Genomic DNA, 15,254 nt, shown 5'->3' with positions numbered 1-15,254 from the left:
AGAGGCCTCTACCATATCTCCATCTCCACATCGCCCTGCAGCGTTTTCAAACTGCCTCTCGTCTTTTTCTTTTTGCTTTCTCTCTGTCTTCCTGTCTTCCCTCGCCCTCTGAGATTGTTTTAGTTCCACCTGCAGTTGTCAGATCTCTGTTCCTGTCACCTGTGTGTTGTGAACAGGTAGCTTAGGAGACTTGGCCCTGGGCTCCGTGTGACAGTGGTGGAGGGGTTTTACAGGGGAGCATACAGGTGTCTGTAACCTGATCTCTTTCTCTTCTGTGTTTATCTTTGCTCTCTTTCTCAGGGACATGGGTGAGCGTTACCGTCGGGAGATGCTGGCCCATGGAGGAGCCAAGGAGCCCATGCTGATGGTTGAAGGTAACTTACCATATCCACCCGTTTTTCCCCCCAAAATGCTGACAAAGTCTTTTCATATTTACCCATAACATTCAAGGAAGAGCTTTATTTTATTACCAGTTCATCTGAACATGCTTGGGTTGCATCAGACTTAGGAATTGCACTTCTGGGCCTCAGTTCTCCTCTATTTTTGGGTTCTCAGCTGACCTTTTGACCCCACGGCCTTCAGGCAACAGTCATCCCAACTTGTACAGGACATTCCCCAGAGCAGATTTAGCTGTTTTGTACCATAGTTCATCTCCGGGTTTCCTTCAGTTTAGGAATAAAGTGTCAGTCCATTAGCTTCCAGTAGCACCAGTAAAATAGGTTTTGCATAATTACTGTAACGTAATACTGTTGAATTTGTTTTGACAGCCTGGAGGGTCAACTGCTCTTGAAAGTTGTTTTTTTTCAGCAGTCTCCCCTCATGCCAGGCAGAAAAACGTCCTTGAAAAAACATACTAATTACTAGTTACAATGTGTGTCAGCGGGAAAGTGGGCTACCTCCTGGTCTGAAAGCCAATGAGGAAGTGTCTTAAACTTGCATTCTTTCTAATAGCCAGTAGAGGGCGACTCCTAGTTGCAAAAAAAAGGCTTTTTTTGTGTACTAGTACTTTGATTTGTTACCACTTTTGCACATTTGAGAAGGTTTCTTTTTTCAACAATGACCAGTGAACAATAATCTAGATTACAGAGGAAGAAGAAATAAAGAAATTACATAATACATACATGAAAACTGTAAACATTGTTGTATATTACAAATACCATAAGACAACGCTGAACCCAATTTCTCCCAAGGAAGGATCATGAATCAATAACAATAATGTGCCAAATAGGTGTCCATTACAGTCCTTTTAACGTCCTCTAAATCCCCTGAGGGGGAAATTTAGATCGAGTTTGTCATCAGACAGAAGCAGCTGTGAGTCCATTAGTCAGGTTGTGTTTTTTTCAGGTGTATGCAGCTGCTGCTGCTGTTGTGGTTTGGCTTGCTCTGGTAAATTGGTGCCGTTGTGGGAGCTCAATCACAATTTAACACACCTCCCAAAGTTTCTTATCTTTGTTTACAAGAGCATCCCAGACACACAGCTAGTCCTGCTGTGTTATGAACTGTTGAGTCAGCTCCCTCTAGCAACCGTACACTATTGATGCTAGACCAACCCTTTTCTGAGGTCAGTTATTCGATCTGCTTTTTAAAAAAAACAAAAACTTAAAGACATTATTCTGCTCTTTTTTTTTTTTAGCACAGACAAAATAGTGAAGGCAGGAAAGACGGACATGGATGATTATAGGTTTGAGCCCTAAAAACTGCTGATTCTGCAGGACTGAAATCAGTCTGGTACGTTCCACGTTGTGTTTAACCAACATATTTCAGCCATGCTAGCAGCGTGGCTCTAGCGGAGATGGCAGTGTCGGTCAGTTGGTCCTCCACTTTGGTCCAGACTGAAATACCTCAACAAATATATTGGATGGATCGCAATGAAATAGAATATGTCCTCCCTGAATTTAAATAACATCGGTGATCCTTTGACTTTTCAACTACCTGCAAAACTAATGACATTCTCATCAGCCTCAGCTGTACTTTGTGTTTGGTGCTAAGTAGCAAGTGTTTTAATGCTAACACACTAATCTAAGATGGTAAACAATATACCTGCTAAACCAATTATTCTCAAAGACTGGGTCATAGTCTTTTACATCTGCAGTACTCCTTTGAGTCTCGTGAGGGAGCCTGAATGTTCGTATTGTTCTGATAATTGTAGCCTAATTATGACATTGAATCTAATATGAAAGGCTAGTGTACATTTGGTATGTTTTAATGAGGAGAGGGAAAAAAACAAAGCTTGTTAACTCTGCCTAAACGCATTTAATTGGTCTCATTTAAGTATTTAACTAGGGATGCACCGACTTATCGGACGAACATCAATACTGGATGATATTCATCCAATAATTTTGCATTACACTGCGCATCCTGTATGAGTACATGACAAATAAAACTCTTGAATCTATTTGTCTTGTTGACTGCCATCGGCCTATTGGTAAATAAGATGACATTCGCTGATGGCAGTGGCCGATCTATTGCGTTGCATCAATGTTGCACCAGCTAAATGTTGAGTTGGTTATTTACATTTTTTTTAAATAATCTTTTTCATGTGAAAGAAGGTTATATTAACAGTTGTTTCATACATTTGTATGACTGGATTTGTGCTCATTCAAAGACAGTGTAATGAAATGCTTAATGAGTTTAAAACAGCTCTGTTGTTTTTAATAATGAAGACGTCTTTGTAATCGGTATCGTCCCAGAATCAGTGTATCCCTATATTTAACATGTGGATATGTTTTCAGTAACACGCATAAAACGAAGTTGTGATTTATCAAACATATACTATCTCTTGGAAATGGCTGCTTCACCTATTTAAGATAATATAAGATGATGTGGAAATGGCGGTAAAAATGGTCAGGAACATTCATTTACGCACAAATTTGCTCTTCTAACGATTTATATATAAAAACATTGTGTTAATATTGTCATGATGAGCATGTTAGCATTCAGCTCAAAGCACCGCTGTGTCTTAGTGCACCTTCACAGAGCTGCTAGCATGGCTGTAGACTCTTGTTTGACTTTCTGTTTGTAGCCATCAAACTGTAGTTAATCAGGTTATATCATTTGAGTAGAAGCTGTAGTTAATCTTCATATAGGCATGTCAGGCAAAACAAACTACTTCCTCCTGTTGCCCTCCTCCCTTCATCCTCCCATCACTTCCTCCTCCCCTCCTTGAGCAGCCACTGTGGCGTGTCTGGACAGGACAACAGAGGAGAAGGTGAGGAGAGGGATTAGTAATATCAGGTGACATTTGGGAGTGTACTGTAAATCTCTCCCTCAGGGTCACCTCCTCCCTCCTCCATCAGATTGTCCCTCTGACAGCTCCAGCCAGGGCTGCGCCCAGACCTCTGAAATTACAACCACCGACAGATCAGATCCTTGTTATTAGATCTACTGGCCAATTAACTGTTGTTGAACTGACAATATTTGCTTTTATGGCTCCCTTTGAAGTGAATGCTACTCTAATTATAGGCCAAGTGTGCAGAATAGTTATCAGGGTCATAGTGATCCCTGTGGCTGTCTTTCCTAGCCATAAGTCATTGTGCAAGGCTGTAAAAATGTCCGCTTGAGGGATAACACTCAGCCAAAATAGTTTTATAACAGAAAATGTAGATCAAATTAAAAGAGCCTTGAAATGGTTAGATGTTCGTTCCAGTTTCACATTTTTTCACATCTTTTCGGTCCACTCTGTGCCCCTGCGTTTATGATAATCATCTTACACCCGTTTCTTTCTTCTTTTTTATTTTATCATAATAAAATCTATCCGTGTCTGGAGAAACGCTCAAACGAAGATAAAAAGCTGCCACATTTTTAGTGAGACTCATCCAGACGCCTCCCCATTTTGATGGCTACATATGTCCTCATAATTTACTTTAACATCATGAAAGTCAGAGTTATAAAAGTACATCAGTGCATGTGCTGAAACATTTAGCTTTTCACCACTATTCGCTGTGGGGTTGAGCGGTTCACAGCAACCATCTTGAATTCCTATCGGGGAACGGAAAAGGGTTTTATAAGAAGGGGTCTTTTATATCAAAAGCAGTATTTAGAGCAGAAGACCAGAGGAACGGACACAGAATCCAGATCAAACCCGTCACACAAACTCCTTTCAAACAAAGACCCTTGTAAACGGAGGTGTGTAACATTTCCCCGCTATCCCCTTCGGCAAGGTGGTAGAGGGGGCACAAGGGCACCGAGGGAACCGGAGCAGGCCCAGCAAGGCTAATCAGAGGCCAGTCTTTATCTGCAGGGCTCCCTCCCCGCCACTGGATGTTTCCCAGGAAAGACGGTGTTGAAATGTAAACCCGGGCATTAAATCCAGACCAGCAGCAGGAGCAGCAACAGGACTGAAATGAGTCAGAGAAAAAGTGAGAGTGAGAGGGAAGAGAAAGGGAAGGAGAGAGTGAAAGGTGATCGACTGACTGAACTGAACCTCGGCTCCCGCCACAGAGAAGTCTTTCATGGTCCAGACTGTTCCCATAGCCCCGACCGCCGAGCACAGAAAATGGATCTACTACGGCTCGGTAGCCGAGTCCTTTGTCTGGAGGCAGCGTGGCTGAATAGATTTTATGACTGCTCGCATAGTCGCTAATAAACCCCAAGAGCACGGTGGTCTGCACAGTCCCACAGCATTTTTTGTGACAATGATGTATAGTGCAGTTTGAACCGGAGGAGAGGAACTTCACAGCTAAGATGTAAACATAATTTATAGCCCTTACTTAAAAACAGACATGATTTGTGGTGAAAATTATCTTCAGTGCTCCACACAGCGCAGGTACCGAGGGAAGTGTCTCATCCTTGATTTACTGGTGGTAGTTTGCCTTTTGATGACCACAGCGCTGTGAGAAAAAAGTCATTAAAAAGTCCTGAAAAGTTTGAATTTATGAATTTGTGTTCGTCTTGGGGCAGTTTTCAAAAGGAAATTCTTTAAAAAGAGACTACAGCCGTGCTCGCAGCACTGTGAGTTTACTTTGCCACCTGCAGCGCTTTGAGCTAAATGCTAACATGCTCACAATAGGGGTGGGCGATATGGCCAATATCCTCTATCACTGTACATATCATTTTATATCCCAGCAACGGTTTATATCAAAATACAGTAATTGTTCTGTAAATTCAATTAAGAAATTTAAAATAATAACCATACTTTACTTCATCGCATTTGATTATTATTTTTTATTTTTTTGGAACTTCCATACAAACAAAAACATCTGCCTCACATGAAACACTTGAGTTAATAACAAAAGACTCAAAATGTAAAACCACGGTGGAAACAGTACTGCCAAATCTCTACTGGTGGGCACATTTCTACCATTGCACGGTATATATACCGTCACATCGCTCAACCCTATCTCACAATTACAATGCTAACATGCTGTGCTGATGTTTGCAGGTATATATCATGTTCATTTAGTTTATTATTTAGCATGCATTTGTTAATTAGCACTGAACACAAAGTACAGCTGAGGCTGGTGGGAACGTCATCAGTTTTGCAGGTATTTAGCAGTGGGTAACCTTCAGGTCTGAAAAGTGAAGCCAATATAGAAGTGCCTTAAACTTGCATTCTTTCTAATAGCCAGCAGGGGGCGACTCCTCTGGTTGCAAAAAGAAGTCAGATTGTATAGAAGTCTATGAGGAAATGACTTCTCACTTGATTTATTACCTCAGTAAACATTGTAAAATTACCTATAGGTACAATTGTGTTTAACTTTAATGTGTTTTGTAAACTGTTCCAAGTTCTTGCAGCGCAAACACCAAAAGCAGTTTCCCCAAATTTAGTGTTTGCACGCAGGACTTCAACCTTTAGTCACTTGAATGAGTAGAAAGAGCATAAATCTGATTGTGCATTTTAATACAGATTAATTTCATGTTTAAATAATGAAACTTTTCTTACATTAAGAGGTTTTTGTAGGGTTTATCCTCAATAACATTGCAGGTTTTTCTTCTTTTGTGAAGGCATTTACTCAGCAGAGAGCCTCCCTGTGCACTGTTTGTCATCACCCTTGTCTTGCTTGCTTTCTGGGCCTGGTTTAAGTGTTTGTAGAAAAAGCTTCCTGAACTTCAAAGGAATAATTACAGAGGCAGTGAGCCAAAGTTTCGCCTCCAGGTTTGACAGAGGTAACTGCTTTTCACACCTCGACATGTTTTGAATGGTTAAAAGCAGCAGCTGAACGGCTTCTGAAGCAGCCAGAAATGTGTTTTGAAATGTGCGATCATAAACTCTTAAGTGACTAAGAGCTCCGTGCGCTAGTCCGTATACGAGTATAGTTTCATACATATACAGGGAATGTAACACTATAAAGGCTCAAGTTACTGCACGCTCCAGTTCGTTCCCATTTTAAATGTACGTATGTGGCGTACTGCTGCTCCCTCCAACCTTTAATTATCGTATAAAAGCAACCAATTAAATCTTGAAAGAACTGAACACCGCCGAGCCCAAAGGACTGGGATCAATAGCTCTTATAAAACAGCTCTGATTTGTTAAAGACAGTTTCCAATAGTGCTGATTAATGCTCCAAAAGCAGAATACAGGATTTTTAACCTGCATTCTGCTATTGGAGCACTAAAAGTGTGAAAGTGCTTGCTACGCTTACTTTCAGGGAGCCAAGAAAGAAATATATGTTTTTTTGTAGAAAAGCTGCACAACTCTATATCTTTAATGTTCTCACTATGAAAAAAGAAATGGAATAAATTTCTTTTTTTTTTTTTTTTTTAACAGACCGTACATTTTTGAACCAAACAGTGGAGATGGCAAAAGGGAAAATACAAACCATGTACAGTTATTATGCTAGCAATAGGTTAACTTACCAACATACGGTATGTCAATTTGTTACCATGACATTAATAGTATTAATAGTCCTAGTATTATTTCAATGTATTTATTCTAGATTTTTACCATATTTACAATAAACTACTTTGAAACATCTCAGAAATGTTGAAAAATCAGTGAATGTCCATAAGTTTGTTTTTATTTCATTAAAAATTGTAAATTTATTATCTTAGCATCACTACTTTTACCAAACTCAACCGTTTGGTAGAGCATGTATTAGACAGTAAAAAAATCATAATTAAATTATTTTAGCATATACAGTATATAATGGAATGACATTAAATGTACCATATTAACAACAATGAATAATACATTTTTTTTATTTAGTAGAAAATAGTAAATTTTAATTACATCATTAGTTTTACTACCTTCACCAACTGAACTGTTTTTTTAGAGCATGGTTTTAAAAAATGATTTGCCCCTTTTATTAGACTTCAAGTCACATAATTCTTGTCAGTAAGGCCTCTGAAACGATGATATATCGATAAAATATTCCTGTGAAAATTAGACCAAAGAAAAGCCTCATGTCTGGAGTGAGTTTTTTGTTGCTACCTTCCTGTAAGGAGGGGAACTGAAAGTTCAACCCATATTTCAATAAGATATAGTGACTCAAAATGTGCTCTACCAAACAGTCGAGCAGAACGTTTTTATGGGCTAGAGATTGTTCTTGACTGTTCTTGAAAATGCATATTTGACTAATGATCAATTTTAAAATGAAACCCATATTAAAAATGTCCTCAACCAAAAAATGGGAATATATATAGATGTATCTGTTCTTTGAAGAATGTAGGTCATCAGACACTTTACTCCCATTTTCAGAAAAACTCTCGCTAGGCGGTAACTCAGATGTTTGATAAATTCAACCAGCAGTAGCTGCAGGCTGGGCAGCGATTATGAAACATAAGTTCTTGTCCCTAGAGCTGTCATTACCGAGGCTCAGAGCTGTTAGCCAGCCACACAGGTCTTCATTTGACTGATACACATCGCCCACCACCCTTTAAGTAAATAAATGATTCTGTACATGCTGCTGAGATAAAGCTCTGTTTACTTGTAACAGAGTGCAAAACCGTGGTCCCGCCAGCGACCGTCTGATTTGAAGTAATACAGTATTATAGTAAGGAGGTAAAGAAGAGGGTCTGTGATTTGAACGTTCCCACACCTTCTTGGAAAGATTGGGTAGGGATAGAGAACGAGTAGTGCACTTTACTTCCCCAACAATACTCTTGAAGTACCCTTGAGCAAGGTACTCAACTTCCAATAGCTCCAGTGGGGCTGTTCAGTGGACAAATTGCAAAGCAGGGTTTGGCTTAAAATGTGCATTCTTAGTCAGCAGTGAGCAGTCGTTAAGAGAGATCCTCTGTTATTTGAAATACTTTGTTCGTTATGTGTCTTAACACCTGCGCAAACTCTGTTTGCCAAGTTGGCCAACACTCCAGGTCCTGAGATGACTGTAACGGCGGGTAGAAGCCGTGTTCCTCAATGAACGTGTCGGTGCCATTATGAGTGGAAATGGAAACTCTTTAATACGAGATGACTCACACGGCAAAGCCTCTGTCCTAAGGCTCTCCTAACAATGGACACAAAGCACAGCCTATGTTTAGTTTGGCTCTGCGTTTCCTCTGTGCCTCGCCAAGAGTGAGTGTATAGGTCTGCCCACTGTAATGTTGTCAACTCGTACAGTATCTGTACTGTGGAGGCACTGCTGTTGTAAACCATAAGTGACTTGGTTCCAGTGAGGTCTGTGGATGATCCAGTGTGTAGGGACACTTTCTGGAAACAAAAAACACTGTTGAATTATTTCATGAAATTTTTCAAGGCTATGAGCACAGAAAATAAAAAAAGGCCCAGAAACACCAACCCGACATCAAAGAACTAGCGGCGACAAAGGCCAACCTTTGAATCATCTCACGTCGCCTTTGTCTTGGCCAAAAAGTTGCACTTGAGCACACCGCAAAGACAACAGCTGACGGCCAACTACAACATACGTTCTGCGCCTTTTTTGAGAAGAAATAACTCTCCACAAGAGGCGGCGTTAGTCTGTATTCATCATTTAAAAAAGGAAACCGGAAAGCCAAGGATGGCGGATATTCAAGCCGTTGTTATGATACGGACATGAAACAAAGCGACTTTTGCCGACCATTTTCACACCACTCTTTCTCACCTCTTAGCTTCATTCCAGACGGCCATTTGGTTGTGAAAATATCCGTGTATTGGGATGATCGGATGAGAGTCTTCTGTGTTTTTCCTCTTGACTTTACTCATTGGCTTGCTTTCCTCACCTGGTTTCTCTTCTCGTGCTCTGATTTGTATGAGCGGAAAAGCCAATCAGAGTGATTTCTTTAACCATTGGGCGCTGCCGCTGCCGATTGAACATACTGAATCGGATGAAAAACCTCCGACAGGGCAGACTAGAGCCAACGGAGCGGGGCAACCAAACACTGGCTCTAGTCAGAGCCTTTCATGTTTTTACATTACCCGAAGGCCACTGTAGTTCTTCCACACGCTTGTGAAACTGTGGTAACGTGAGCCGCCGTCTGACTTCCATTGCTCCTAAAGTTGTGTTAGTATGGTAAGGGTGGCCTCTGAGCGAGGTGTTATTTGCAACCACACCACTAGATGCCAACAAATCTTACACACTGTACCTTTTTAAATGCAAATGAAAAACAGTGTAATACAGTCCAGAACAAACAACAATGTTCTAGGTTTTTATGGTTGTAGCAGTTTGAGGGGTTTCTTCACACACCGCTGTGATTCATACTGTAGTTTACCCTCTGCAGCTCCACCATTAACCTCTGCGGTGCATCCATTTTCTTTAGCTTTAGAGCTCAGCGTTTTACAGCGTGCTGCCGGTCTGTTTCGTGTGACTCAGCCCCACCTCCTTGTGTGTATCTATAAAAGCAGCTCCTCAGATCAGATACTCCTCCACAGTGTTGTTATGACTTTGGGGTTATCTGTGCATTCCTCTCAAACTCTCCCAGGGATGTGGGCTGAGAACAGTCTCACTCCTCACTGCTCATTGTTGTACCTCTCTTCATCTACTGCCGGTCGCCGTGTGAGACCTAGGTGCTGACACCCCGAGCTGTTGGTGATGAGAAGCCGGCGAGGGCGCCATTATCTACCTGACTTACCTCTTTCATGGTCACGCCTCCCTTTCCATCTCTAACTTTCTCTCTCTCTCTCTCTCTTTCTCTCTCCCCTTCCTCCTCCTCCTCTGCCTCTCTCATCACTCTTGTCATGTTAGCTTTGCTTGTTAAACACACTAACCTGTGGCATGCGAGGCTCCAGACATCAGATCCCCCTGTGGACACACAGTCAGGAAATTACATCTATTAGAGAAAGTGCTGGTGATGCTGCAGACAGTGTACGGAGAGTTCAAATTAGTAGCTGAGCCCACAGCTGTCTGCTCACGTGCTGTGAAAATCAACCAAGTAAACAAGTGTTATGTCAGAACATGTGTGAACCTGTGCGCCTGTTGTTTTTGTGCTGCACACTGGCGAAGAGATGACTGGGAAGATGAGTACCATTCAGTCCTTGACGCTTCCCATTGAGCTTCAAGGATGCTGTTCTGTGACTGACCTTTTGTGTGGCAACTTAAAAGGATATTCATGCAAGGATTAGTAAAATATCTCCTCGACATGTAATCATTCTCTCAATCGTGCCCGTTTGGAGCGCGTGGCCGTTCGAAGCAGGCCGATTGCTCAGCCCCAAGGAAGAGCTGCTTACAGCGTTGTCAAGACCCGCTCAGTGCTTGTTGACTTCCAGGGAAGTGAAGAGTTTGGTCGTAACGCTAGTATATCCAGCATCCAGAAGCAAAACTGAAATGCACTCAATGAGCCGCGGTCTGCCCGCTGCAGACCACATGATCATCTCCGTCTGCAGAGCTCTGAAGCCATGCCCCCGCCGCTGCACAGAGCACCGTTCGCTTGTCTATTCAAAGTTCATTAATATTGAATGTGTCGTGTGTCCAAATTGCACCAAATTGGAGAAAGCACTCCATGGGGTCCCCAGTAATTAACCCGCCAAGTGTGAAGTAGATCGGATTAACGGTTCTCGAGATATGCAAAGGACATACGGAACGATAGAGATTCCTCGCTTTAAGGTTAGTTCGACTTTGGTAGTCAAAGGTCACTACGATCTCAGACAACACGTTTTTGGCCATAATTCAATAATTCATATGCTAATTACCTGTGTGACAATTTCACACAAATGTCTAACAGGATAAAATGATGAAGTGATGACATTTTGACATCATGATAACTGCAACCTGACTGGTTGGCGGAGGCATACAACCGCGAGGCGGTAATTCTAGTTTTTTATTAGCAAATCAGATAACTGTGTGTAATATGAAGGAGTCACTCATAATTACAAACCCACAGAGAATTATCACCTGACTTAGCAGTTCCCCTCTTTCTTTCATCTCGCCGTTCTGGTTTTATTGCACGCAACTTTGCTGTTAGCGACAAGCTGGAGAACATAGTGGAGCATTTAATTAGAAAATGAGGAAGGATGGAAAACGATGCCTTGAAATGCATCTGATACAAATAATGGTGGGTTTAATGACGTTTATGGCACACTTCTCTATGATATACTATACTATGACTTTTTATGGCATACTATACTATGACATTTTTACAGACAACCCAAAAACAACGCCTGCAGCCAGGTCTGTCGCCGGCACAGAGGAATCATGTTTTCATAAACACGATATCGCCTCGAGGAAATTTCTTCAAATTTGGCACAAACATCCACTTTTTATATTACCTTTTTTTTCTGATATGACATACTATACTACGACCTTTTTTTCTGACATACATTTTTTCTCGCATGCTATACAATGACTAGATGCAGTGGTCTCAGCAAAAACATCCTGCAGCCCTCTAATTAGGACTATCGTTTATGGTTTGAAATCATCACTTTCATGTGGCTGCCTTGTTCCCAGAGATCCAGGGGCCTTGCTGTCGTGGTGCATTAGGGACCCCTCTATGCCGGTATCATCTTGTAGCCAAAGGGTAGGGAGCGACCGGTGGGTAAGAGGAGATGATAATCCCTTCTATAGTGCTCTCATGCAAGGCGATTCACCGCAGGTCGGGCCAAACCTGCGTTCAGTTTCTACCCGCTGAGCCAGTTTCAGGATGGCAGCAACGTAGACTCCGCAGTGTGTGTGTGTGTGTGTTTGACTGTCCTTATCTCGCTGTGTGTCCATGTGTTTAGGATCGCTTTGTGAAACTCTTTGCGTCTCCATTCATGCATGCCTGTGCAGACATGCTTGTGTTTGAGTGAGTGAGTGTGTGTGTGTGTGTGTGTGCGTTGGAGGTGACCCATGCAGGAAAGGGGGAGGGGGAGAGCGCCTATTTACATTGGCAGCTACACAAGGGGAAATGAACTGACTTCAAAGCGGGCGTGCAGCTGAATTGTAAAGCAAGCAAGGGAGTCCTCCACGCATGAGCTGGCAGACAGGCTCTCAAAACACAGACAGACATTCCCAGGGCTCGCTCGCTCGCTGGCTGCACAGTCATATTTGCTCTACGCCACTAGTCACAGTCTGGTGTAACGGGAGTGTGAGGGCTCAGTATCGCCCCTATAAGGCACTATAAAGGCTGAAATTGAAGATGTTGAGAACTTTATAGCTGTGTTTTACTACAGTACATGCAGTCTGTTGGATCATATCACCATCTGAAGCCTGTTAAAGGTATCCACAAAGCTTGTTTCTCTGAGTTTCTGTGCCTGTTTACACTTCTTCTCAGTATAGGGAGAGTGTGTGAGAAAAAAAAAAAAAAAGTACTGCATACTGTCTTTAATGATAGTATATAATATTATACGTTCACTTTGCACTGATTACACATCAGATATCAAGATACAGATGTTAAAAATAGGGCTGCTAAAAAAAGTTAAACGCAATAATTAGTTTTAACGCCACTTCTTAAATGCGTTAATGCAATCGATCTTCCGGAGGTTGTAGCGGGTTCAGGTTTAAAAATAGAGTGAAGATGCTGCTATCATATGAAACCAGAAAACCTAAAGTAGCATTGGTACCGACCATGTCATAATAGCTTGTCGGGAAGGAGGTTAGATAACGCTCCAAACTTGCACTAAATTTTGGCAAGGAAAAACTGTCATGACCATTTTCAAAGGGGTCCCTTGACCTCTGACCTCAAGATATGTGAATGAAAATGGGTTCTATGGGTACCCATGAGTCTCCCCTTTACAGACATGTCCACTTTATGATAATCACATGCAGTTTTGGGGCAAGTCATAGTCAAGTCAGCACACTGACACACTGACAGCTGTTGCTGCCTGTTGGGCTGCAGTTTGCCATGTTATGATTTGAGCATATATTATTAATGCTAAATGCAGTACCTGTGACGTTTTCTGGACAATATCTGTCATTGTTTTGTGTTGTTAATTGATTTCCAATAATAAATATATACATACATTTGCATAAGGCAAACGTATTTGCCCACTCCCATGTTGATAAGAGTATTAAATACTTGACAAATCTCCCTTTAAGGTTCATTTTGAACAGATAAAAAATGTGTGATTAATTTGCGGTATACACAGTTAAATATGTTAATCGATTGTCAGCACTAGTTAAAAATAAAACCATCCTTAAAATACATTATACTTGTGATGATGACATTGCCGAACTGGAATTACCTCAGAGTGCTGTGTTTAGTAAAACCGCTGCAGCTTAAATGTTCCAGAAAGCTGACCCTTTTCCTGTCCGAATGAGGTGAGATGATGGAAAATAGAAAACCAGTTCTTCCTAATGCCCAACCAGAGCTTTTCCCTTCCCAGAGACAGATGTGCACTGAACACACACACACACACACACACACCCTAAAACCTGCTGCTTTGTGTTTTTGTGTGACAGGGATGCTGCAGAGACAGCCCACCATGGAGGACTTTGTGGAAGCGTTGGTGTCTGAGCTCAACCTGAACTTTGAGACCTTCATCAATGACTCTGAATGCTGAAAGATGCCAACGGCGCCATGGAAACTGACTTGAACCTTACAAGGCAAAGAGATGATGCACACAGATGCCGGGCCATGAGGTGAAAGACGTGACCGCAGGGTGCACGCTCATTCTTACTAAGCATCTTTTCTTCGTCCGTAAATGAATTGTTAGCATTTTATATATTGCTGGTCTCTCTTAAAGTCACATTGACTGAAAAGTCCTGATAATCATTGAATATTGATTAATGCAGATTATTGTAAACTGTGTCCCATTCACAGACAATTTCCCAATGCTCTGGACTCCCTTGTTACCATTAATGGTATTTCAACAGTAACTTGTGCCGGGTCAGATACTGTTTGTTTAATATCATTAAATGATTTTGAGTTTGTACATACGTTTTTTCACCTTTTTGTACTGAACGTTGTTAAAAATGAACAGATAATGTACTCTGTAATGTAACCTACCACTACAAATTTCACTGTGTTCCTATTTTTGTGATTATCAATGAATCTGTCTTTTATTCTCATTAATCCCACAACAAGTATCCCCTCATTAAATATCCATTTTCAACTCGCATACTAGCAGGATATTGTTTTTTCCTGATCAAATCAGCATGAGGAAGACTACTTAATCTGCTCTTCCTGTCATGTGGTCATTGTTTAGACTTTAAATTTATACCGCTCCATCTGTTTTGTCACGAGGAGGAGTGCTTGGTGCGCTGGAGGTCAGAGAGAGAAATTCAGTACTTTGTGTTATGAATTTTCAGTCAGAAATTGGAAAGTGTTGGTCAATTCTGATCTGGATTGTCGCAGCTGTTGCAACATACTAGACTTACGACTTTTTCATAGCTTACAATACTATGACTTTTTTCGAGATACCAACTATGATCTTTTCTCACTTCGACATACTATACTATGACTTTTTAATGACTTTATTCAACATACTATGCTATGACTTTTTTTTGACAAACTATACTCTGACCTTTTTATGACTTTTTTCGAAATACTGTAATATGACTTTTTTCGACATACTATACTATGACTTTCGAATAATTTTTTGGACATACTCTACTATGGCTATTTCCTGCATACTGTACTATGACTTTTTTGGACATACAATACTATAACTTTTTTTTCGACATAGTAAAATATAACTTTTTCCAGATAACATACGATGCCTTTGTACATCGTTTCCACATTCTATACTATGACTTTTTTTTAAATACTATGACATACATTTTTTCGACTACTATACTATGACTTTTTTACGTGAAACTTTTCGACATACTATACTGTGACTTTTTTTTTTCCGACGGATTATATGACTTTTTTTTTCGACAGACTATACTATGTTTTTTTTATGTGAACATTTTTGACATACTATACTATGACTTATTTTTTTCCCCGACATACTATGATTTTTTTTTTGACATGCAATACTATGACTTTAAAAAAAATTAAAATTCTTCATACTATACTCTGAC

The 15,254-nt window shown here is 40.9% G+C and overlaps 1 protein-coding gene across 3 annotated transcripts in view; it reads left to right on the top strand.

Annotated features, from left to right (window-relative positions):
• Nucleotides 1–14,344, top strand: part of LOC141771386 (mitochondrial intermediate peptidase-like) — a 32,377-nt gene extending 18,033 nt beyond the window's left edge. For all 3 annotated transcript variants that reach the window (XM_074641576.1, XM_074641578.1, XM_074641577.1), the window contains 2 exons: nucleotides 301–374; nucleotides 13,689–14,344. In XM_074641576.1, the coding sequence (XP_074497677.1) occupies nucleotides 301–374; nucleotides 13,689–13,789 (175 nt within the window). In that variant the 3' untranslated portion in view covers nucleotides 13,790–14,344. The remainder of the gene's footprint in view (nucleotides 1–300; nucleotides 375–13,688) is intronic.
• The last annotated feature ends 910 nt before the right edge of the window (nucleotides 14,345–15,254 follow it).

This window comes from Sebastes fasciatus, chromosome 7 (genome assembly GCF_043250625.1).
Source record: "Sebastes fasciatus isolate fSebFas1 chromosome 7, fSebFas1.pri, whole genome shotgun sequence".
Taxonomy (NCBI): Eukaryota; Metazoa; Chordata; class Actinopteri; order Perciformes; family Sebastidae; genus Sebastes; species Sebastes fasciatus.
This window is presented reverse-complemented; position numbering and strand designations above follow the sequence as displayed.